The sequence below is a fragment of the Tursiops truncatus genome, chromosome 7 (genome assembly GCF_011762595.2).
Source record: "Tursiops truncatus isolate mTurTru1 chromosome 7, mTurTru1.mat.Y, whole genome shotgun sequence".
Taxonomy (NCBI): Eukaryota; Metazoa; Chordata; class Mammalia; order Artiodactyla; family Delphinidae; genus Tursiops; species Tursiops truncatus.
Genome location: NC_047040.1, coordinates 111,624,759 through 111,650,800, shown reverse-complemented (window position 1 = coordinate 111,650,800; position 26,042 = coordinate 111,624,759). Strand labels below are relative to the sequence as shown.

The 26,042-nt window shown below is 39.1% G+C and overlaps 1 protein-coding gene across 1 annotated transcript in view; it reads left to right on the top strand.

Annotated features, from left to right (window-relative positions):
* OCA2 (OCA2 melanosomal transmembrane protein) overlaps positions 1-26,042 on the top strand; it is a gene marked incomplete at its 5' end in the record, with an annotated part of 205,733 nt that overhangs the window by 65,476 nt on the left and 114,215 nt on the right. Inside the window, one exon of the mRNA XM_033860327.2 lies at positions 19,560-19,692. Within this exon, the coding sequence (XP_033716218.2) occupies positions 19,560-19,692 (133 nt within the window). The remainder of the gene's footprint in view (positions 1-19,559; positions 19,693-26,042) is intronic.

Genomic DNA, 26,042 nt, shown 5'->3' with positions numbered 1-26,042 from the left:
AAGAACTAGATAACCTGATTAGCCCTATATCTATTAAAGAAATTGAATTTGTAGTTAAAAACCTTCCCAGAAAGTACAAAACAAAACAAACAAAAAACTCAGGCTAAGATAGCTTCTTTGGTGAATTCTACCAAATGTTTAAGGAAGAAATAATGCTACAACACCAATTCTACACAAACTTTACAGCAAATTGAAGAGGAGAGAATACTTCTCAACTAACTCTATAAGGTCCTGATGCCTAAACCAGACAAAACCAGGATAAGAAATCTATTGACAAATATTTCTTATGAACATAGATGTAAATTTTAAAAAATTAGCTAATTCAATTTAACAATATATAAAATGGATAATACAGCACAATCAAGTGGAATTTATCTTAGAAATGGAAGATTGGTGTTATATTTGAAAAATCAACCAGTGCAATTTGCTAGCAAACTAAATGAGAAAATCCATATGATCATCTCAATAGATGCAGAAAAAAATTTGGCAAAATTCAACATCCATTACTGATAGAATCTCTCAATAAACTAGGGAAAGAAGAGAGCTTCTTTAGCCTGATAAGGAGCATCTATGAAAAGCTTATAGCTAGCATCATACTTAAATGGGAAAAACTGAATACCTCCATAGATCAGAAACAAGACAAAGATGTCTGTTCTCACCACGTAAATGCAACATTTTACTGGAGGCTCTAGCTGGCACAATAAGTCAAGAAAAGACATACTAGGCATCCATAATAGAAGGGAAGAATTAAGTCTTTATTTGCATATGACATGATTGTCCAGGTAGAAAATCTGAAGGAATCTACAAAAAAAAAAAAAGCTCCTGGAAATAATAAGTAAAATTGACAAGTGTACAAGATCAATATAGAAAAAGTAATGGTTTTCTATATTCTAGCAATAAACAGCTGGAAATTGAAATAAAAATACGATTTACAATAGCATCAATACATAAAATAGGGTAAATCTGACCAAACATATGCAAGAAAACAACAAAATATTGCAGAAAGTAATTAAAGAAGATCTAAATAAATGGGAAGATATATTTTGGTCATGGATCAGAAGACTCAATAAAGTTAAGGTATCAGTTCTCCCTAGATAGATCTGTAGATTCATGCAATTCCTATCAAAACCATAGCAGAACAAGTTTTTTTTTAGAAATTGGTAAACTGATTTTAAAATTTGTATGGAAATTCAAAGTATCCAGAATAGTCAAAAACAACTCTTAAAGCGCAAAACAAATGGGGGGCTAGTACTACCTAATTCCACTACTTATTATAAAGCCACACTAACAAAGACAGTGTGGTACTGGCATCAAGATAGGTGGATAGATAAATGGAACAAAGTAGGGAGTTCAGATATAAATCCTCACATACATGACTTTTGACAAAATGATTTTTGACAAAGGTGCAAATTAAGCCAACTAAGTGGAGAAAGGATAGTTTTTTCACAAATAGTCCTGGAACAAATGGACATGCATATGCAGGAGAAATAAACTTCAGTCCACACCTCCCACTTTATCAAAATGTTAACTCAAACATGGATCACAGACATAAATGTAAAGGCTAAAACTTTAAAATTTCTTATAGAAGATATTTTTCAGTAGAATAGGTATAGAAATAGTTCAAGTGAGAGCATGGCTACTGTAATTTATGACTGATTTTAGAACTCTGCTTTCCATTTCTGTTGTTTGTCTCTTCTTTTTATGACAATATGTTAATGAATGCTGCAATAGCTTAGCTTCCCCTGGTTGGCATCATGTGGTTTCATTTTTTTTTTTTTTGGCTGTGTTGGGTCTTTGTTGCTGTGCATGGGCTTTCTCTAGTTGCAGCGAGTGGGGGCTACTCTTCATTGTGGTGTGTGGACTTCTCATCATGACTTCTCTTGTGGATCAAGGCTCGAGGCATGTGGGCTTCAGTAATTGCAGCACACAGGTTTAGTAGTTGTGGCTCACAGGCTCTAGAGCGCAGGCTCAGTAGTTGTGGTGCATAGGCTTAGTTGCTTCGTGGCATGTGGGATCTTCCTGGATCAGGGATCGAACTCGTGTCCCCTGCATTGGCAGGCAGATTCTTAACCACTGCACCACCAGGGTAGTCCCCACATTAGTTTTAATGTAAAACCCCAGGTGTGGTGCCTTTTTTGGACACAAATTGAGTTAACTCTACATCATTTTAAACTTGTCCTTAGAGTCCTAGGTCTGAATGCTCTGACTAAACAGTGGGATGTGACCCAAGACAGGCTTTGGGTCCTGGACCTCTACCAAGTCACATAGAAAGCTGAAGGGAAAGAGCAGTTTGTCAGACTATTCCCATTCTTCCATGGCATCCTGACATGTTGTTTTAAATATCCAGAATTTAAACCTGATGGTAAGGGAGAAAGGTGAGGTTTTTGCAAAAGCACACAGAGGGCCCTGGAGGTGAGCACCCTCTTTCACTGCATTGAAGCTCAGCCTAGGCTACTTACCCAGCTTTGTGTGAAAGTGGCATCCTCTGGGAACATGGCTTTAGGGCTGTCCTCTTTTACTGAAGATGACATTCTTTGTCTTCCACTTAATGACTTTCCCTGCATTTTAGGGGTTAAACTATATCTTGCAGAAAAAGTATCCAATGAATGTCTTTTTGTGGATAACAAAGAGTGGTTTTAATTCATTTTGTAGTAATTCAGAGATATGAGAATATTTATTTGTATGGAGACAGAAATGAACACATAGTTCCAGGTATAGTGTCTTTAGCAGAGTAATTTATAAAGTCTCATTATCAATAATGACAGCACAGCTATACATTTGCATCACATGATGGGCACAATTATTTGGCATTATTTGGTTGTTAATCAGTGAACTGAAATAGGAAGAAGACAGATTATCAAATTAAAATAAAATTTGAAATTAATTTTTAAAATATTCACAAAGAAAATTAATAATATGTAATTCAGAGGAGTAATTAAAAAACAGTACTAGTCTGGAGAAGGTCCTGAAGGGTTGGAGACAAGATGGTGGAGTAGAAGGGCTTGAGCACAACTGCTCTCACAAAAACACCAAAATCACAACTAACTGCTGAACAACTGTTGACAAAAGAGACTGGAACCTACCAAAGAAGATATTCTATATCCAAAGACAAAGAAGCCACAACAAGACAGTAGAGGGGTGCAATCATGATAAAATCAAATCCCACACCCACCAGATGGACGACCCACAAACTGGAAAATAATTATACCACAGAGGCTCTCCCACAGGAGTGAGAGTTTGGAGCCCCATGTCAGGATCCCTAGCCTGGGGACCTGGCACTGGCAGGAGGATCCCCCAAAGAATTTGTCTTTGAAGGCAAGTGGGACTTGATGACAGGAGCTCCACAGGATTGGGGGAAACAGAAACTCCATTCTTGGAGGCCACACACGAGGTCTCGTGCTCACTGGGACCCAGGGAAAAAGGGGTGACTTCATAGGAGCCGGACCAGACCTACCTGCTGGTCTTGGAGAGTCTCCTGGGCAGGTGGGGCTTTGGCTGTGGTTCACTGTGGGGACAAGGACACTGGTGGTGGAGGTATCAGGGAGTACTCATTGGCCTGAGCTTTCCTGGAGGTTGCCACCAAGACGTGGTGACACCCTACAGTCTGTAGGATCCAGTGCTGGGACGCCTCAGGCAAAACAACCAACAGGGCAAGAGCACAGCACCACCCATCATCAGACAGGCTGCCTAAAATCTTCCTACCCACAGCCACTTCTAAACGTCACTTCTATATACAAAACAGAAACAGACTCACAGACATAGAGATCAGACTTGTGGTTGCCAAAGGGGAGGGGAGGAGGGTGGGGCATGGACTGGGAATTTGGGGTTGGTAGATGCAAAGTATTACATTTAGAATGGATAAACAACAAGGTCTTATTGTATAGCACAGGAAACGATATCCAATCGCTTGTGATAAACCATAATGGAAAAGAATATTTTTAAAAAAGAATGTATATATGTGCAAAACTGAGACACTTTTCTGTACAGCAGAGATTGGTACAATACTGTAAATCAACTATACTTCAATAAAAAAAAGTAATAAACACACCTCTGGACATGGCCCTGCCCACCATCTCCATCCATCAGTGGGAAGGCAACAGTCCCTCCCAGCAGGAAACCTGCATGAGCCTCTTAGAGCAGCCTCACCCATCAGTGGGGAGACACCAGAAACACGAGGAACTACAACCTTGCAGCCTATGGAACAGAAAGTGCAGTCACAGAAAGTTAGACAAAATGAGACAGCAAAAGAATATGTTTCAGATGAAGGAACAAGAAAAAAAAACCAGAAGAATAACTAAGTGAAGAGGAGATAAGCAATCTAGCCAAAAGGAATCCAGAGTAATGAGAGTAAAGATGATCCAAAATCTTGGAAAAAGAATGGAGGCACAGATCGAGAAGATACAAGAAATGTTTAACAAAGAGCTGGAAGATATAAAGAATAAAAAAACAGAGATGAACAATGCAATAACCAAAAGGAAAAATACACTAGAAGGAATCCATAGCAGAATAAATGAAGCAGAAGAATAGATAAGTGAGCTGGAAGACAGAATGGTGGAAATACTGCCAGAGAATAAAATAAAGAAAGAAGAATGAAAACAAACGAGGGCAGTTTAAGAGACCTCTGAGTCAACATTAAATGCACCAACATTTGCATTATAGCGGGTCCCAGAAAGAGAAGAGAGAAAGAGCCTGAGAAAATATTTGAAGAGATAATAGCTGAAAACTCTCCTAACATGGGAAAGGAAACAGCCACCCAAGTCCAAGAAGTGCAGAGAGTGCCAGGAAGGATAAACCCAAGGAGGAACACACCGAGATGCATATTAATCACATTGACAAAAATTAAATACAAAGAGAAAATACTTAAAACAACAAGGGAAAAGCAACAAATAACATACAAAGGAATCCCCATAAGGTTATCGGCTGATTTTTCCACAGAAACTCTGCAGGCCAGAAGGGAGTGGCATGATATATTTAAAGTGATGAAAGGGAAAAACTACAACCAAGAATACTCTACTCAACAAGGCTCTCATTTAGATTTGACAGAGAAATCAAAAGCTTTAAAGACAAGCAAAAGCTAAGATAATTCAGCACCACAAAATCAGCTTTACAACAATGCTAAAGGAAGTCTCTAGGTGGAAAAGAAAAGGCCGTAAATAGATACAAGAAAATTAGGAATGGAAAGGCTCACTGGTAAAGGCAAGCATACAGTTAAAGTAGGAAATCATCCACACACAAATATATTACAACAGCAATTGTGAGAAAAGGTGAGTACAAATGCAGGATATTGAAAATGCATTTGAAATTAAAGACCAGCAACTTAATCTTGTATATATATAGACTGCTATATCAAAATTTCATACTATCTACAAATATCATAGTATCTACATAGTATCTTCAAATATCTACAATAGACATACACACAAAAAAGAAAGAGGAATCCAAACACAACACTAAAGTTAAGCATCAGATCACAAGAGAAGAGAGCAAGAGGAAGGGAAGAAAAAAGACCTATAAAAACAAATCCAAAACAATTAACAAAATGACAATAAGAACATACATATCAATAATTACCTTAAATGTAAACAGAATAACTGCTCCAGCCAAAAGACATAGATTGGCTGAATGGATACAAAAGCAAGACACATATATATGCTGTCTACAAGAGACCCAATTCAGGTCTAGGATCACATACAGAATGAAAGTGAGGGGATGGAAAAATATGCTCCATGTAAATGGAAATCAAAAGAGAGCTGGAGGGACTTCCCTGGTGTCACAGTGATTAAAAATCTGCTTGCTAATGCAGGGGAAACGGGCTCGATCCCTAGTCCTGGAAGATCCCACATGCCATGAAGCAGCTAAGCCCATGTGGCACAACTATTGAGCCTGCACTCTAGAGCCCGTGAGCCACAACTACTGAGCCAACGTGCCACAACTGCTGAAGCCTGTGCACCTAGACCCTGTTCTCGGCAACAAGAGAAGCCACTGCAACAAGAAGCCTGTGCACAGCAACAAAGAGTAGCTCCTGTTCATTGCAACTAGAGAAAGCCTGTGCTCAGCGACAAAGACCCAGTGCAGCCAAAAATGAATAAATAAATAAATTAATTTTAAAAAAAGCTGGAGTAGCAATATTCATATCAGACAAAATAGACTTTAAAATAAAAGCTGTTACCAGAGACAAAGAAGGACACTACATAATGATCAATCCAAGAAGATATAACAATTGTAAATATGTATGCACCCAACATAGGAACACCTCAATATATAAGACAGATACAAACAGCCAATAAAGGAGACATCGACAGTAACACAATAATACTGGGGGACCTTAACACCCGACTTTCATCAATGGACAGATCATCCAGAGAGAAAATCAATAAGGAAACACAGCCCTTAAATGACACATTAGATCAGATGGACTTAATTGATATTTACAGAGCATTCCATCCAAAAGCAGCAGAATACACATTCTTCTAAAGGGCACATGGAACATTCTCCAGGACAGATCACATCTTGGGTCACAAATCAATCCTTGGTAAATTTAAGAAAATTGAAATCATATCAAGCATCTTTTCCAACCACAACGCTATGAGATGACAAATCAATTACAAGAAAAAACTACAAAAAACACAAACACATGGAGGCTAAACAATATGCTGTTAAACAACCAATGGGTCACTGAAGAAATCAAAGAGGAATTAAAAAAATACATAGAGATAAATGAAAATGAAAACATGATCATCCAAAACTTGTGGGGTGCAGCAAAAGCAGTTCTAAGAGGTAAGATTATAGCAATACAATCTTACCTCAGGAAACAAGAAAAATCTCAAAGAACCTAACTTTACATCTAAAGCAACTAGAGAAAGAAGAACAAACAAAACCCGAAGTTAGTAGAAGGAAAGAAATCATAAAGATCAGAGCAGAAATAAATGAAACAGAGATGAAGAAAACAATAGAAAAGATCAATGAAACTAAAAGCTGGCTCTCTGAAAAGAAAAATAAAATTGATAAACCTTTAGCCAGACTCATTAAGAAAAAACGGGAGGTCTTCCCTGGTGATGCAGTTGTTGAGAGTCCAGCTGCCCATGCAGGGGACATGGGTTCGTGCCCGGGTCAGGGAAGATCCCACATGTCCCGGAATGGCTAGGCCCATGAGCCATGGCCACTGAGCCTGCGCATCTGGAGCCTGTGCTCCGGAAGAGGCCACAACAGTGAGAGTCCCGTCTACCGCAAAAAAAAAAAAAAAAAAAAAAAAAAGAAGAAGAAAAAAGGGAGAGGGCTTAAATCAATAAAATCAGAAATGAAAAAAGAGGAGATATAACTGACACAACAGAAATACAAAGGATCATAAGAGACTACTACAAGCAACTGTATGCCAAAAAAATGGATAGCCTAGAAGAAATGGAAAAATTTTTAGACAGGTACAATCTCCAAAGACTAAGTGAGGAAGAAATTGAAAATATGAACAAGCAATCACAGTACTGAAATTGAAACTGTGATTGAAAAACTCCCAACAAGTAAATGTCCATGGTCAGATGGCTTCACAGGTGAATTCTATCAAACATTTAAGGAAGAGTTAATACTTTCCTCTGAAACTATTCCAAAAAATTGCAGAAGAAGGAACACTCCTAAAGTCATTCTATGAGGCCACCATCACTCTGATTCCAAAACTAAACAAAGATACCACAAAAAAGAAAATTACAGGCCAATATCACTGATGACCATAGATGCAAAAATCCTCAACAAAATACTAGCAATCTGAATTCAACAATAAATTAAAAGGACCATACACCATGAACAAGTGGGATTTATCCCAGGGATGCAATGACTTTTCAATATCTGCGAATTACTCAGTGTGATACTGATTGTGATACCACATCAACAAAGTGAAGAATAAAAACTATATGATCATCTCAATAGATGCAGAAAAACTTTTGATTAAATTCAACACTGATTTATTATAAAAAAACTCTCCAAACAGTGGGTATAGAGTGAACATACCTCAACATAATAAAGGCCATATATGACAAGCCTGCAGAAAACATCATTCGCAACCATGGAAAATTGAAAGCATTTTCTCTAAGATCCGGAAAAAGATAAGGATGTACACGATCACCAGTTTTATTCAACATAGTTCTGGATGTCCTAGCCATGGCAATCAGAGATTTAAAAGGAATAAAAGGAATGCAATTTGAAAAGAAGTTAAACTGTCACTATTTGCAGATGACATGATACTATACATAGAAAACAGTAAAGATGCTACCGGAAAATTGCTAGAGCTAATCAACAAATTCAGTAAAGTTGCAGGATACAAAATTAATACACAAATATCTGTGGCATTTCTATACACTAAAAAGGAAAAACCAGAAAGAGAAATTAAGGAAACAGTCCCATTTACCATCACATCATAAAGAATAAAATACCTAGGAATAAACCTACCTAAGGAGGTAAAAGACCCATACTGCAAAAACTATAACATGCTGATAAAAGAAATTGAAGATGACACTAAAAAATGGATAGACCATGTTCCTGGATTGGAGGAATGAATATTGTCAAAATAACTATACTATCCAAGGCAATCTACAGATTCAATGCAATCCTTATCAAGTTACCAATGGAATTTTTTGCAGAACTAGAACAAAATATTTTAAAGTTTGTATGGAAACATAAAAGACTCTGAAGAGCCAAAGCAATCCTAAGAAAGAAAAATGGAGCTGGAGGCATCAAGCACCCTGACTTCAGACTATACTAGAAAGTTATAGTAATCAAAACAGTATGGTACTGGCACAAAAACAGAAATATAGATCAATGGAACAGGATACAGAGTCCAGAAATAAACCCATGCACCTAAGGTCAATTAATCTACAACAAAGGAGGCAAGACTATACAGTGGAGAAGAGACAGTGTCTTCAATAAGTGGTGCTGGGAAAATTGGAAAGTTATATGTAAAAGACTGAAATTACAACGTTGTTTAACTCCATACACAACAATAAGGTCAAAGTGGATTAAAGACCTTAATGTAAGACTGGATAGTATAAAACTCTTTGAGGGAAATATAGGCAGAACACCCTCTGACATAAATTGCAGCAATATGTTTTTCGATTCATTTCCTAGAGTAATGGAAATAAAAGCAAAAATAAACAAATGGGACCTAATTAAACTCAAAAGCTTTTGCACTGCAAAGGAAACCATAAACAAAATGAAAAGACAACCCACTGAATGGTAGACAATATTTGAAAATGTTGCCACCAACAAGGGATTAATCTCCAAAATTTACAAACAGCTCATGTGGCTCAATATCAAAAAAACAAGCAACCCACTCAAAAAATGGGCAGAAGACCTAAATAAAGATTTCTCCAAAGGAGACATACAGATTCCCATGAGGCACATGAAAAGATGCTCAACATTGCTAATTATTTGAGAAATGCAAATCAAAACTACAATGAGATATCACCTCACACTGGTCAGAGTGGTCATCATCAGAAAATCTACAAACAATAAATTTTGGAGAGGGTGTGGAAAAGCAGCAACCCTTTTACACGTTGATGGGAATGTAAATTGGTACAGCCACTATGGAGAACAGTATGGAGGTTCCTTAAAAAGCTAAAAATAGAACTACCATATGATCCAGCAATCCCACTCCAGACAAATTATTTCTGGAGATAATTCAAAAAGATACATGCACTGTAATGTTCATGGTAGCACTATGTACAAGAGCCAAGACATGGAAGAAACCTATATGTCCATGACTAATGGATAAAGAAGATGTGGTACATATATACAATGGAATATTACTCAGCCATAAAAATGAATGAGATAATGCCATTTGCAGCAATGTGGACAGACCTAGAGATTATCATACTAAGTGAAGTAAGTCAGACAGAGAAAGACAAATATCATATGATGTCACTTATATGTGGAAACTAAAAAATGGTACAAATGAACTTCAAAACAGAAACAAACTCACAAACTATGAAAACAAACTTTTGATTACCAAAGGGGAAACCTGGGGGCGAGGGATAAATTGGGAGTTTGGGATTAACATATAGACACTACTATATATAAAATATTGATAGATAATCAACAAGGACCTACAGTATAACACAGGGAACTCTACTCAATATTCTGTCATAACTTATAGGGGAAAAGAATCTGAAAAAGAAGAGATTTATGCATATGTATAATCGAATCACTTTGCTGTACACCTGAAACTAAGACATTGTAAAACAACTATACTCCAACATAAAATAAAAATTAAACAAAACAAAACAAAACAAAAAACCACTACTAGGCTTTAGAACAGTCAAGAAGTCACATCTGAAAAATCTTCACATTCTCTGTCTCAGGATTAGGCAGAAATTACAAGAAGTTGTGAGGAAAGTTCTTCCAACTTAACTTTTGCACACTCTGCTCACTCTTCCTAGGTCTCTTGGGATGGCTCACCATTGGCAGAATTTCTAGTACTGAACAGGCAGATGGGCAGACCTCCAGGGTCCACCAGCTCTCCCTGGAGTAGGCACGAGTCTGCAGTGCTGTTTAGGATCCCATATACAACGACACATTGTCCCTTCATCTCCCAACAGGCTGCCTGGGATATTGTCCTCCTTTGCTGGTTACATTTGTTTCTTTTTGCCTGTTCCAGGCAGGCTAAGCACTAGTGAATGCAATTATTCAACCACCTTTCATTTATTTATTAATTTAGAACGTTTTTATTAGAGTATAACTGCTTTACAGTGGTGTGTTAGTTTCTACTTTATAACGAAGTGAATCAGTTATACATATACATGTATCCCCGTATCTCTTCCCTCTTGCATCTCTCTCCCTCCCACCCTCCCTATCCCACCTTTCTAGCTGGTCACAAAGTACCGAGCTCATCTCCCTGTGCTATGCAACTCCTTCCCACTAACTATCTATTGTATATTTGGTAGTGTATATATGTCCATATATACACTACCACTCTCTCACTTTGTCCCAGCTTACCCTTCCCTCTCCCCGTGTCCTCAAGTCCATTTTCAAGTAGGTCTGCAACTTTCCTTCCATCTTGCCCCTAGGTTCTTCAGAACCTCTTTTTTGTTTTTTAGATTCCATATATATGTGTTAGCATATGGTATTTTTTTCCTCTTTCTGACTTACTTCACTCTGTATGACAGACTCCGGGTCCATCCACCTCACTAAAAATAACTCAATTTCGTTCCACTTTATGGCAGAGTAATATTACATTGTATATATGTGCCACATCTTCTTTATCTATTCATCTGTTGATGGAAACTTAGGTTGCTTCCATGTTCTGGCTATTGTAAATAGTGCTGCAATGAACATTGTGATACATGACACTTTTTAAATTATAGTTTTCTCAAGGTATATGCCCAGTAGTGGGATTGCTCTGTCATATGGTAGTTCTGTGAAAAATGCCAGTGTTAGTTTGATAGGGATTACATTGAATCTTTAGATTGCTTGGGGTAGTATAGTCATTTTCACAATGTTGATTTTTCCAATCCAAGAACATGGTATATCTCTCCATCTATTTGTATCATCTTTAATTTCTTTCATCAGCATCTTATAATTTTCTGCATACAGGTCTTTTGTCTCCTTATGTAGGTTTATTCCTAGGTATTTCATTCTTTTTGTTGCAATGGTAAATGGGAGTGTTTTCTTAATTTCACTTTCAGATATTTCATCATTAGTGTATAGGAATGCCAGAGATTTCTGTGCATTAATTTTGTATCCTGCTACTTACAAAATTCACTGATTATCTTTAGTAGTTTTCTGGTAGCATCTTTAGGATTCTCTATGTATAGTATCATGTCATCTGCAAACAGTGACAGCTTTATTTCTTCTTTTCCGATTTGGATTCCTTTTTTCTTTTTCTTCTCTGATTGCTGTGGCTAAAACTTCCAAAACTATGTTGAATAATAGTGGTGAGAGTGGGCAACCTTGTCTTGTTCCTGATCTTAGTGGAAATGGTTTCAGTTTTTCACCATTTTGGACGATTTTGGCTGTGAGTTTGTCATATATAACCTTTATTATGTTGAGGTATGTTCCCTCTATGTCTACTTTCTGGAGGGTTTTTATCATAAATCGGTGTTGAATTTTGTTGAAAGCCTTCTCTGTCTCTATTGAGATGATCATATGGTTTTTATCCTTCAATTTGTTAATATGGTGTATCACATTTATTGATTTGCATACATTGAAGAATCCTTGCATTCCACAGATAAACCCTACTTGGTCATGGTGTATGATCCTTTTAATGTGCTATTGGATTCTGTTCGCTAGTATTTTGTTGAGGATTTTTGCATCTATGTTCATCAGTGATATTGGTCTCTAGTTTTCGTTTTTGTGACATCTTCGTCTGGTTTTGGTGTCAGGATGATGGTGGTCTCATAGAATGAGTTTGGGAGTGGTCCTCCCTCTGCTATATTTTGGAAGAGTTTGAGAAGTATAGGTGTTAGCTCTTCTCTAAATGTTTGATAGAATTCTTATGTGAAGATATGTGATCCTGGGCTTTTGTTTGTTGGCAGATTTTTAATAACAGTTTCAATTTCAGTGCTTGTGATTTGTCTGTTCATATTTTCTATTTCTTCCTGGTTTCATCTCAGAAAGTTGTTCATTTCTAAGAATTTGTCCATTTCTTCCAGGTGGTCCTTTTTTTTTTTTTGCAGTACATGGGCCTCTCACTGTTGTGGCCTCTCCCGTTGCAGAGCACAGGCTCTGGACGTGCAGGCCCAGCGGTCATGGCTCATGGGCCTAGCTGCTCTGCAGCATGTGGGATCTTCCCAGACTGGAGCATGAACCCGTGTCCCTGCATCGGCAGGCAGACTCGCAACCACTGCGCCACCAGGGAAGACCACAGGTGGTCCATTTTATTGGCATATAGTTGCTTGTAGTAATCTCTCATGATCCTTTATATTTGTGCAGTATTTGTTGTTACTTCCCCTTTTTCATTTCTAATTCTATTGATTTGAGCCTTCTCCCTATTTCTCTTGATGAGTCTGGCTAATGGTTTATCAATTTTGTTTATCTTCTCAAAGAACCAACTTTTAGTTTTATTAATCTTTGCTATCGTTTCCTTCATTAATTTTTCATTTATTTCTGATCTGATCTTTATGATTTCTTTCCTTCTGCTAACTTTGGGGTTTCTTGTGTTGCTTTCTCTAATTTCTTTAAGGGGAAGGTTAGGTTGTTTTTTTGAGATGTTTTTTAAGGTAGGATTTTATTGCTATAAACTTCCTTCTTAGAATTGCTTTTGCTGAATCCGTAGGTTTTGGGTCCTTGTGTTTTCATTGTCATTTGCTTCTAAGTATTTTTTGATTTCCTCTTTGATTTCTTCAGTTATCTCTTGGTTATTAAGTAGTGTATTGTGTAGCCTCCATGTGTTTGTATTTTTCCAGATTTTTTCCTGTAATTGATATCTAGTCTTATAGCATTGAGGTCAGAAAATATACTTGATATAATTTCAATTTTAAATTTACCAAGGCTTGACTTGGGACCCAAGATATGATCTACCTTGGAGAATGTTCTCTGAGCACTTGAGAAGAAAGTGTATTCTGTTGGTTTTGGATGGCATGTCCTATAAACATCAATTAAGTCCATCTTGTTTAATGTATCATTTAAAGCTTGTGTTTCCTTATTTATTTTCATTTTGGATGATCTGTCCATTGGTGAAAGTGGGGTGTTAAAGTCCCCTACTTTGATTGTGTTACTGTCCATTTTCCCTTTTATGGCTGTTAGTATTTGCCTTATATATTGTAGTGCTCCTATGTTGGGTGCATAAATATTTACAATTGTTATATCTTCATCTTGGATCAATCCCTTGATCATTATGTAGTGTCCTTCTTGTCTCTTGTAATAGTCTTTAAACTCTATTGTGTCTGATATGAGGATTGCTACTACAGCTTTCTTTTGATTTCCATTTGCATGGAATATCTTTTTCTATCCCCTGACTTTCAGTCCGTATGTGTCCCTAGATCTGAAGTGGGTCTCTTGTAGACAGCATATATATGGGTCTTGTTTTTGTATCCATTCAGCCAGTCTATGTCTTTTGGTTGGAGCATTTAATTCATTTACATTTAAGGTAATTATTAATATGTATGTTCCTATTACCATTTGCTTATTTGGGGTTTGTTATTGTAGATCTTTTCCTTCTCTTTTGATTTCTGCCTAGGGAATTTCCTTTGGCATTTGTTGTAAAGTTGGTTTGGTGGTGCTGAATTCTCTTAGCTTTTGCTTGTCTGTTAAGATTTTAATTTCTCTGGCAAATCTGAATCAGATTCTTGCTGGATAGAGTAATCTTGGTTGTAGGTTTTTCCTTTTCATCACTCTAAATATGTCCTGCCACTCCCTTCTGGCTTGCAGAGTTTCCACTGAAGGATCTGCTGTTAACCTTATGGGGATTCCCTTGAATGATATTTGATGTTTTTCCCTCGCTGCTTTTAATATTTTCTTTGTATTTAATTTTTGATAGTTTGATTAATATGTGTCTTGGTGTGTTTCTCCTTAGATTTATCCTGTATGGGACTCTCTGTGCTTCCTGGGCTTGATTAACCATTTCCTTACCCATATTAGGGAAGTTTTCAACTATAATCTCTTCAAATATTTTCTCAGTCCCTTCCTTTTTCTCTTCTTCTTCCGGGACCCCTATAATTCGAATGTTGGTGCATTTAGTGTTGTCCCAGTGGTCTCTGAGACTGTCCTCAATTCTTTTCATTCTTTTTTTCTTTATACTGCTCTGCAGGAGTTATTTCCACTATTTTATCTTCCAATTCATTTATCTGTTCTTGTGCCTCAGTTATTCTGCTAATGATTCCTTCTAGAGAAATTTTAAGTGCATTTATTGTGTTTTTCATTATTGTTTGCTTGCTCTTTAGTTCTTCTATGCCCTTGATAAACATTTCTTTTATTTTCTCTATTGTATTACCAAGATTTTGGATATCTTTACTATCATTTTTCTGAATTGTTTTTCAGGTAGACTGCCTTTTTCCTTTTCTTTTGTTAGGTCTGGTGGGTTTTTACCTTGCTCCTTCATGTGCTGTGTGTTTCTCTCTCCTCATTTTGCTTAACTTACTGTGTTTTGGGTCTCCTTTTTGCAGGCTGCAGGTTCGTAGTTCCAGTTGTTTTTTGTGTCTGTCCCAGTGGCTAAGGTTGGTTCAGTGGGTTGTGTAGGTTTCCTGGTGCAGAGACTAGTGCCTGTGTTCTGGTGGATAAAGCTGGATCTTGTCTTTCTGGTGATGTGTTTTGAGGTGTCTGTGACCTTATTATGATTTTAGGCAGCCTCTCTGCTAAAGGGTGGGGTTGTGTTCCTGTGTTGCTAGTTTTTTGGCATAGCGTGTCCAGCACTGTAGCTTGCTGGTCGTTGAGTGGAGCTGGTCTTGGCATTGAGATGGAGATCTCTGGGAGATTTTCGCTGTTTGATATTATGTGGAGCTGGGAGGTCTCTTGTGGACCAGTGTCCTGAACTTGGCTCTCCCACTTCAGAGGCACAGCCCTGATGCCTGGCTGTAGCACCAAGAGCCTTTCATCCACACAACTCAGAATAAAAGGGAGACAAAAGAAAGAAAAAGATAAAATAAAATAAAAAAGTTATTAAAATAAAAAACAAAAAATAATTTTTATTTTTTTAAGTAATTAAAAAGAAAGAAAGAAAGAACAAAGAAACCAAAAAACAAATCCACAATGATAACAAGTGCTGAAAACTATACTTAAAAAAACCAAAAAAAAAAAAAAAAAAACAGAAAACGGACAGAGAGAACCCTAGGACAAATAGTAAAAGCAAAGGTATTCGGACAAAATCACACACAGAAGCATACACATACACACTCACAGAAAGAAAAAAAGGGAAAAGTATATATATATCGTTGCTCCCAAAGTCCACCTCCTCAATTTGGAATGATTCGTTGTGTATTCAGGTATTCCACAGATGCAGGGTACATCAAGTTGACTGTGGAGATTTAATCCGCTGCTCCTGAGGCTGCTGGAAGAGATTTCCCTTTCTCTTGTTTGTTCGCACAGCTCCTGTGGTTCAGCTTTGGATTTGGCCCCGCCTTTGCCTGTAGGTCGCCTGAGGGCATCTGTTCTTCGGTCAGACAGGGCGGGTTTAAAGGAGTAGCTGATTTGGGGGTCTGGCTCACTCAGGGTGGGAGGGGTAAGGAGTGCGGGGCAGCCTGCGGCAGCAGAGGCCAGTGGGACGTTGCACCAGCCTGAGGCGCGCCGTGTGTTCTCCCGGGGAAGCTGTCCCTGGATCACAGGATCCTGGCAGTGGCGGGCTGCACAGACTCCTGGGAGGGGAGGTGTGGATAGTGACCTGTGCTTGCACACAGGCTTCTTGGTGGCGGCAGCAGCAGCCTTAGCGTTTCATGCCCGTCTTTGGGGTGTGCGCTGATAGTCGCAGCTCGCGCCCGTCTCTGGAGCTCCTTTAAGCAGGGCTCTGAATCCGCTCTCCTCGTGCACCAGGAAACAAAGAGGGAAGAAAAGTCTCTTGCCTCTTCGGCAGGTCCAGACTTTTTCTCGGACTCCCTCCCGGCTAGCCGTGGCACACTAACCCCCTGCAGGCTGTGTTCACACAGCCAGTCCTCTCCCTGCGATCCGACCGAAGCCCGAGCCTCAGCTCCCAGACCCCGCCCATCCCGGCGGGTGAGCAGACGAGCCTCTTGGGCTGGTGAGTGCTGGTCGGCACCGATCCTCTGTGCGGGAATCTCTCCGCTTTGCCCTCTGCACCCCTGTTGCTGTGCTCTCCTCCGTGGCTCCGAAGCTTCCCCCCTCCGCCACCCGCAGTCTCCGCCCGCGAAGGGGCTTCTATTGTGTGGAAACCTTTCCTCCTTCACGACTCCCTCCCACTAGTGCAGGTCCAGTCCTTATTCTTTTGTCTCTGTTTTTTCTTTTTTTGCCCTACCCAGGTACGTAGGGAATTTCTTGCCTTTTGGGAGGTCTGAGGTCTTCTGCCAGCATTCAGTAGGTGTTCTGTAGGAGTTGTTGCAAATGTAGATGCATTTCTGATGTATCTGTGGGAAGGGAGGTGATCTCTGTGTCTTACTATTTACCATCTTGAAGCTCCTCCCTCAACCACATTTTAAACAGCCCTAGGGAAGTCTCTTTAGGGGACTCATGTACCCTCTGCTTCTGAATGGCATCTCACACATCATTGGAAGGCATTTCCTACTGTGCCCCAGAGATGTGTGCACTAGGACATTCTTCAGGCCTTTCCCATCAGGCCTCTGTGCCGTGCACTGCTGGGACCTTCCTTGTGGCTCTCCCACCAGGCTGCTGTGCCCTTGGGGCACGCTTCAAAACCAAAACAGTATGAAACAAGGCTGAGAGGGAAGAAACAGAGCCAGCACCTTGCAAGAAAGGGCTGCACTTAAGCACTGCACTGATGTAAGTATGATAGTGGGTGGTTTTGTTACTTTATAGCTTTGTTACAGGTTTTCCCCACTGTCTGAAAATAGAGCTTTCCTATGAAACCTTTCAGAAGCCAAAATGACATAAAGTTAAAAGAGCAATCACCTGTTTTCATAAAAGTGAAAATCCTCCTCAGATTTCTTTCTTAGCGAAAACAGGTGCTAATGTAGGTCTTTTGTAAAAGCAAAGTGACATAAAGCGAAATCTGAAAAAGTGGGGGATACCTGTATTGTGTCCCAAAGGGACCCAGAATTACTCAGGCTGTAAGTACTTCTGCCTTCATGCGCTCCTCCCTCCAAAAAATATTAATTACATTTACACTAATTATGTTATTACATTACTTGTAATATTAATTACAATTACATTTACATTCATGACTGAATTCATATATAGAAAAATATGTTAATATTATATTAATATTATATTTTAAACCATCTTCTTTGACTCAAAAGGTTTTCTGTTTTGTTTCTGATTTTAGAAGAAACTAAATGATTTTCAGGGGCCCCTAAAAGTGTCTTGGACCTTTTTTAAACCAGATATTTGGGGCATGCATTCTATAGATAAACACAAAGTCCAAGGTAATATCCTTGTTGAAGAACTACCAGAAAAGTGATGAATTCTTATATGGCTGTTAAAAGCATGCCATGAGTCCCACATCTTGGTAGGTCTCCCTGCTCTCTGTATGTGATTAACCTCATATAACCTCATATGTTATTCATATGCTGTTTCATATGCTGTTTCATATTCATATGTATGTGCAGATAAACTGCAAGAGAATAAGAACTTCAGATCATTGCACACTGCCTAGCCTAAATTTTGATACAAACTTACTGATAATGGCTTCTAAGTTGTGCCGTATGTTTAGCAATGTTATAAGTGGTTTCAGGCCTTTTCCAGAAATGAGGGGGACAAATAACTAAATTTTAATAAACAACAACTAATATAATTGAAATCACTCTTTCCAGCTCAGGCCTTTGGAAGGTGGTCTTCTTGACTGCTGCCTTGGGCATGGTCTCTCAAGATGGTCACTAATGACCCCTGGACCTACTCTCCCTACCCCCATGGTCTCTCCTGCCTGGGGGTCACCCCCAATGTTTTGTCATTGTGCCTCTGACCCCTTTTTGTGGCATCAGTAGTCCATGAACACTACAGAAAAAGACCTGGAGTTCTTGCCAGTAAGAAGCTGATTCTCACAGCCTGCTTCGTGGGGACAGCAGCCTCATCTGTCCTGCGAGGTGCTCAGAGGGCATGTATTTGCTGAAGGTTTAAGCACAGTATAAACAAAAGGAAAAAACTGACTAATATTGTTGATGACATATTCCCTAACAAATTAACCTAGCAGGGATTTCATCCAACAACAAAGATGTTCTCAGCGGCTGACTGTGGAAAATAGCCCACAGACAGGCAAAGGAAGTGTGAAGGGAAGGAGAGGGCTCCTGCCTAGGACCCTTGGAGCTGGTTGGGACACCCTGGGGGGCTTCAGTCCTGATGGCCACTGGGTAATATGTGGAGGACAGTGCTTTCCAGGCATGACAGTGCTCTTTCAAACTGATGGCAGTGACTTAAGTGAAATATTTTTAAAAGCCAATTTACCTTCAAATGGGAGAATGTTGCTCCATAGTCTTTTTTTTTTTTTTTAAATTGAAGCATAGTTCATTTACAACGTTGTGTTAGTTTCAGGTGTACAGCAAAGTGATTCAGTTATACTTACATATATATCTATTTTTTTCAGATTCTTTTCCCTTATAGGTTATTACAAAACTATATTGAGTATAGTTCCCTGTGCTATAACAGTAGGTTCTTGCTGGTTATCTATTTTCTCTATGGTAGTGATAGTTGTATGTTTTGTCCCCCTCAGTCCTGTTTCACTGAATCCTGGGGGATAGTTAGTCCCGTGGTGAAGTAGACACAGCTAAGGTTGGGATTAGATGTGATGACCTGTTTTTGTTTCCTCCCAAGTTTGCTTGTCATTCAGGTAATAATTGGTTTTTCAATGTGAAAGAAACAAATCCTGAATGTTTTCAAAATCATGGTGAAGAGTACCTGTTCTGTGGGCTTTGTGCTACGTTCCACAGCCCTCGAGTTCAGCCCACCCTGGACCCTGCCATGGGGCTGCACCTGTGCTGCGGGAAGGCCAGTCTGTTGTTTCACTTCTCTTTTCCTGTTTCTAGGGTCTGGACTTCGCTGGGTTCACCGCACACATGTTTGCTGGGATTTGCTTCGTTCTCTTGTTCTCCTTTCCACTCCTCAGACTACTTTACTGGAACAAAAAGCTGTATAACAAGGAACCCAGTGAGATTGTTGGTGAGTGGAAGTACCTCCTCATATAGCCCCAGAGTTTACTGCCAAGATACTATTTTTTCTGGGGGAAGTTGCCACGAAAATTTAAGAGGTTAGTCACCTGTTAAATATCAGGGAAGCATAAGTCCGTTGGGATGCTGCACACTAGCATGTCCCTGTCTGCCTCCTGGTACGCAGTGTGCTTTCAGGGGCTTTAAATCCATGAGCTGTGCCTCTTTAGTTTTCTATAGAGTGAAATGTGGGAAGCAATGTCCACTGTATACAATTTGCATGTCATGACAGCATTAAACCACGTGTATACAATACAAATAGCATAGCATATAGACTGTACTAATGTGTTGTAGTTTGAAACTAAATGTGATTACAAAAATGGCAGCATAATCCAGCACAGGGGATATAATACTGTGTCAATCAAGATCATATTGGTGGGCTTCCCTGGTGGCGCAGTGGTTGAGAGTCCGCCTGCGAATGCAGGGGACGCGGGTTCGTGCCCCGGTCTGGGAAGATCCCACGTGCCACGGAGCGGCTGGGCCCGTGAGCCATGGCCGCTGAGCCTGCGCGTCCGGACCCTGTGCTACGCGGCGGGGGAGGCGCGACACGGAGAGGCCGTGTACCGCAAAAAAAAAAAAAAAAAAAAAAAAAAAAAAAAAAAGATCATATTGGTGAGGCAGTGACCAGGAAGAATAGGGCTCATGGCCATCTTATGGTTTTGCATTTTCCTTACTTAAAATTTTTAGTAGATGTTTTATTGAGAGCATTACTAGTCAGGATAGATTAGAAGCAATAGACTATTTGGGAAACAGCCAGCCTCTTCTTGGCCAGGCCCTGTGCAAGACACTGTGCAGGTTGCCTTTGTAACATAGGGGACCACTACAAATGATTCCATTACTTCTTTGTTTTGAAGAAAATGTTAATCAACGCTTTGCTTTTTATTTTAAAATAGATATTTCTTGCAATGAGGTACCTTGATCCATGTTTCTCACTGACCAGTGTATTAATTTGCTAGGGCTGCTACAACAAAGTACCACAGACTGGGTGGCTTAAACAAAAGACGGTTTATTTCCATAGAAGTTAAGGTGGCTTAATAAGCCACCTATTGTGGCTTACTACCTCATAGTTCTGGAGGCTGGAAGTCCAAAATCATGGATTGGTTGGCTGTGAGGAAGGATCTGTTCCAGCCCTGTCTCCTTAGCTTTTAGATGGCTGTATTCATGTTCATATGGCATTCTCGCTGTGTGTGTCTGTGTACACATTTCTCCATTTGTAAGCACACCAGTCATCTTGGATTTGGGGCCATTCTAATGACCTCACCTTAGCTAATTATATCTGCAATGACCCTATTTTCAAATAAGGCCACATTCTGATGTACTGGGGGTTAGGACTTCAACACATGAACTTTGGGGGGACACTATTCAACCCATAGCAACAAGTTAGAGGTGTTCAAAATGTTTTATCATCAACTAGTATATGTAAAGTGTGGTAACAATATTTAGGTTTAGTTTTCTAATGGAAAGGATCATACCAATGGATAGCTAAGGAGACTATAATCAATTACAATGGCTAATCTGTCTCTAGAAGCTTGTGTGGGCACAGCTGCACCTCTCCCCAACATCCCTCAACCGCCCTGGTGATCAGAATGACTCGCGAACAACTGTTATATATACAGGTTACCAGGCCCACCCCCAGGAAATCTATGCTGTGTATAAGCTCTTCTGGAGAGTCTTATCTTGAGATTAATTTAGATATACTGATTTGGAAGTATAGAAACAAATCTGTGTAATTAACTCCTCCACTCTTCCAGAGAAAGGAGCTCAGGAAAACTTTGAGGGAAGGGGGAGGGGGTGGTTGGGACATGGTTAATGCTGAAACCCTATGGCAATGCCAAGACAGGCTGTAAATCAGCACATGGCGAGCTGTGCAGAGCCAGAGCAATCACTCTGAGCCACTGTTGGGTACAGGGGTCTCCAATTTTGGGGTGCTTGGTATAACTACAGATTACTAAGCCCTACCCCAGAGATTTGGGTTCAGCAGGTCTTTGGTGTGCAGAGAGCATCTGTCAGATGCTTGATTATGCTGCAGTAAAAAGTAACACTGAAACCTCAGTGACTCTTCCTCACTTTGGCCTCATGCCCACTGTGGGCTGGCAGTGCCTTCCTGGTCAATAGTTCTCAGAGCCCTGAGCTGCTGGTCATCAGACTGAGAGAACCACATGTTCCACTCTACCACTGAATGACACAGCTCATCCTGAGTGTCACCAGGCCTCAGTTTTCACCCTGTCACCAGTTTCAGGGGCCAGGATGAGTCAGCCTGCCAAGTGATCAGAATGGGAGAGAACGACTTATTTGTTGAAAAGCACAAATAATAACCAGAGTCTGCCCCTCTGGTCACCAAATATCAACTCATGCTGCTTCTTCCTAATATTTTATATAGAATTTTTATATCTTTGTACAATAGGGATATTGGTGTGTAGTGTCTTCTCTTGAAATGTCTGCTTTTGCTGTCCTCGAAGGATGAATATAGAAGTATACCCTCCTCTTCAGTTTTTGGGAAGAGGTGGTGTAAAATTGCTACTACTTTTTTCCTTAAATGTTTGCCAGGATATTTAAAGGCTTGGACCTCCCTTCCTCCCTCCCTCCCTTCCTTTCTTTCCTTCCTTCTAGTTTTTAACTACATATTCAAATTACTTAATAGATATAGGGCTAGCTATTAAGGTTATCTATTTCTTCTTGAGTGCTCACTTGTGGTTTATGTCTTTAAAGGAATTTCTCCATCGTACCTCAATTGTTGAAAGAATTATTCTAAAACTGTTCATAATAGTTTTTCATTATCCTTTTAATGGCTATAGAACTTTTAAAATTGAAGTATAGTTGATTTGCAATATTGTGTTAGTTTTAGGTGTACAACAAAGTAATTCAGTTATATATATATATTTTTTCAGATTATTTTCTATTAGGTTATTATAAGATATTGAGTATATTTCCCTGTGTTATACTGTAAATCCTTGTTGCTTATCTGTTTTATGCATCATAGTTTGTATCCATTAATCCCATCCTCCTAATTTATGCCTCCCTTTCCTTTTCCCCTTTGCTAAACATAAGTTTATTTTCTATGCCTGTGAGTCTGTTTCTGTTTTGTATATAGATTAATTTGTGTTATTTTTTAGATTCCAAGTATAAGTGATATCCTATAATACTTGTCTTTCTTTGTCTGACTTACTTCACTTAGTATGATATTCTCTATGTCCATGTTGCTGCTAATGGCAATATTTCATTCTTTTTATGGCTGAGTAATATTCCATTGTATATATACACCACATCTTCCAACCAATCATCTATTGATGGGCACTTGGATTGTTTCCGTGTCTTGGTTACTAGAAAGAGTGTTCCTGTGAACATTTGACTGCATGTATCTTTTTGAATTAGAATTTTCATCTTTTCTGGATATGTGCCCAAGCGTGGAATTGCTGGATCATATGGTAACCTAATTTTTGGTTTTTCAAGGAAACTCCATAATGTTCTCCATAGTGGCTGCACCAATTTACATTCCCACCAACAGTATAGGAGGGTTCCCTTTTCTCCACACCCTCTCCAGCATTTATTATTTGCAGACATTTTAATGATGGCCATTCTGACTAGTGTGAGGTGGAACCTCATTGTAGTTTTGATTTGCATTTCTCTAATAATTAGTGATACTGAGCATCATTTCATGTGCCTAATGGCCATCTGTGTGCCTTCTTTGGAGAAATACCTATTTAGGTCTTCTGCCAATTTTTTTTTTTACATCATTATTGGAGTATAATTTCTTTACAATCGTGTGTTAGTTTCTGCTTTATAACAAAGTGAATCCGTTATGCATATACATATGTTCCCATATCTCCTCCCTCTTGCGTCTCCCCCCCCCCACCCTCCCTATCCCACCCCTCTAGGTGGTCACAAAGCAACGAGCTGATCTCCCTGTGCTATGCGGCGGCTTCCCACTAGCTATCTATTTTATGTTTGGTAGTGAATATATGTCCATGCCACTCTCTCACTTTGTCACAGCTTACCATTCCCCATCCCCATATCCTCAAGTCCATTCTCTAGTAGGTCTGTGTCTTTGTTCCTGTCTTACCCCTAGGTTCTTCATGACATATATTTTTTCTTAAATTCCATATATATGTGTTAGCATACGGCATTTGTCTTTCTCTTTCTGACTTACTTCACTCAGTAGGACAGATGCTAGGTCCATCCACCTCATTATAAATAGCCCAATTTCATTTATTTTTATGTCTGAGTAATATTCCATTGTATATATGTGCCAAATTTTCTTTATCCATTCATCTGATGATGGACACTTAGGTTGTTTCCATCTCCTGGCTATTGTAAATAGAGCTGCAATGAACAGTTTGGTACATGACTCTTTTTGAACTATGGTTTTCTCAGGGTATATGCCCAGTAGTGGGATTGCTGGGTCATATGGTAGTTCTCTTTGTAGTTTTTTAAGGAACCTCCATATTGTTCTCCATAATGGCTGTACCAATTCACATTCCCACCAGCAGTGCAAGAGTGTTCCCTTTACTCCACACCCTCTCCAGCATTTATTGTTTCCAGATTTTTTGATGATGGCCATTCTGACTGGTGTGAGATATCTCATTGTAGTTTTGATTTGCATTTATCTAATGATTAATGATGTTGAGCATTCTTTCATGTGTTTGTTGGCAGTCTGTATATCTTCTTTGGAGAAATGTCTACTTAGGTCTTCTGCCCATTTTGGGATTGGGTTGTTTGTTTTTTTGTTATTGAGCTGCTTGTAAATTTTGGAAACGAATCCTTTGTCAGTTGCTTCATTTGCAGATATTTTCTCCCATACTGAGGGTTGTCTTTTGGTATTGTTTATGGTTTCCTTTGCTGTGCAAAAGCTTTGAAGTTTCATTAGGTCCCATTTGTTTATTTTTCTTTTTATTTCCATTTCTCTAGGAGGTGGGTCAAAAAGGATTTTGCTGTGATTTATGTCATAGAGTGTTCTGCCTATGTTTTCCTCTAAGAGTTTGACAGTTACTGGCCTTACATTTAGGTCTTTAATCCATTTTGAGCTTATTTTTGTACATGGTGTTAGGGAGTGATCTAATTTCATACTTTTACATGTACCTGTCCAGTTTTCCCAGCACCACTTATTGAAGAGGCTGTCCTTTCTCCACTGTACATTCCTGCCTCCTTTATCAAAGATAAGGTGACCATACGTGCGTGGGTTTATCTCTGGGATTTCTATCCTGTTCCACTGATCTATCTTTCTGTTTTTGTGCCAGTACCATACTGTCTTGATTACTGGAGCTTTGTAGTATAGTCTGAAGTCCGGGAGCCTGATTCCTCCAGCTCCATTTCTCATTCTCAAGATTGCTTTGGCCATTTGGGGTCTTTTGTGTTTCCATACAAATTGTGAAATTTTTTGTTCTAGTTCTGTGAAAAATGCCAGTGGTAGTTTGATAGGGATTGCATTGAATCTGTAGATTGCTTTGGGTAGTAGAGTCATTTTCACAATGTTGATTCTTCCAATCCAAGAATATGTTATATCTCTCCACCGATTTGTATCATCTTTAATTTCTTTCATCAGTGTCTTATAATTTTCTGCATACAGATCTTTGGTCTCCTTAGGTAGGTTTATTCCTAGATATTTTATTCTTTTTGTTGCAATGGTAAATGGGAGTGTTTTCTTGATTTCACTTTCAGATTTTTCATCATTAGTGTATAAGAATGCAAGACATTTCTGTGCCTTAATTTTGTATCCTGCTACTTTACCAAATTCATTGGTTAGCTCTAGTAGTTTTCTGGTAGCATCTGTAGGATTCTCTATGTATAGTATCATGTCATCTGCAAACAGTGACAGCTTTACTTCTTCTTTTCCGATTTGGATTCCTTTTATTTCCTTTACTTCTCTGATTGCTGTGGCTAAAACTTCCAAAACTATGTTGAATAAGAGTGGTGAGAGTGGGCAACCTTGTCTTGTTCCTGATCTTAGTTGAAATGCTTTCAGTTTTTCACTATTGAGGATGATGTTGGCTGTGGGTTTGTCATATATGGCCTTTATTATGTTGAGGAAAGTTCCCTCTGTGCCTAGTTTCTGGAGGGTTTTTAGCATAAATGGGTGTTTAATTCTGTCAAAAGCTTTCCCTGCATCTATTGAGATGACCATATTGTTTCTCTCCTTCAATTTGTTAATATGGTATCACATTGATTGATTCGCATATATTGAAGAATCCTTGCATTCCTGGAATAAACCCCACTTGATCATGGTGTATGATCCTTTTAGTGTGTTGTTGGATTCTGTATGCTAGTATTTTTTGAGGATTTTTGCATCTTTGTTCATCAGTGATATTG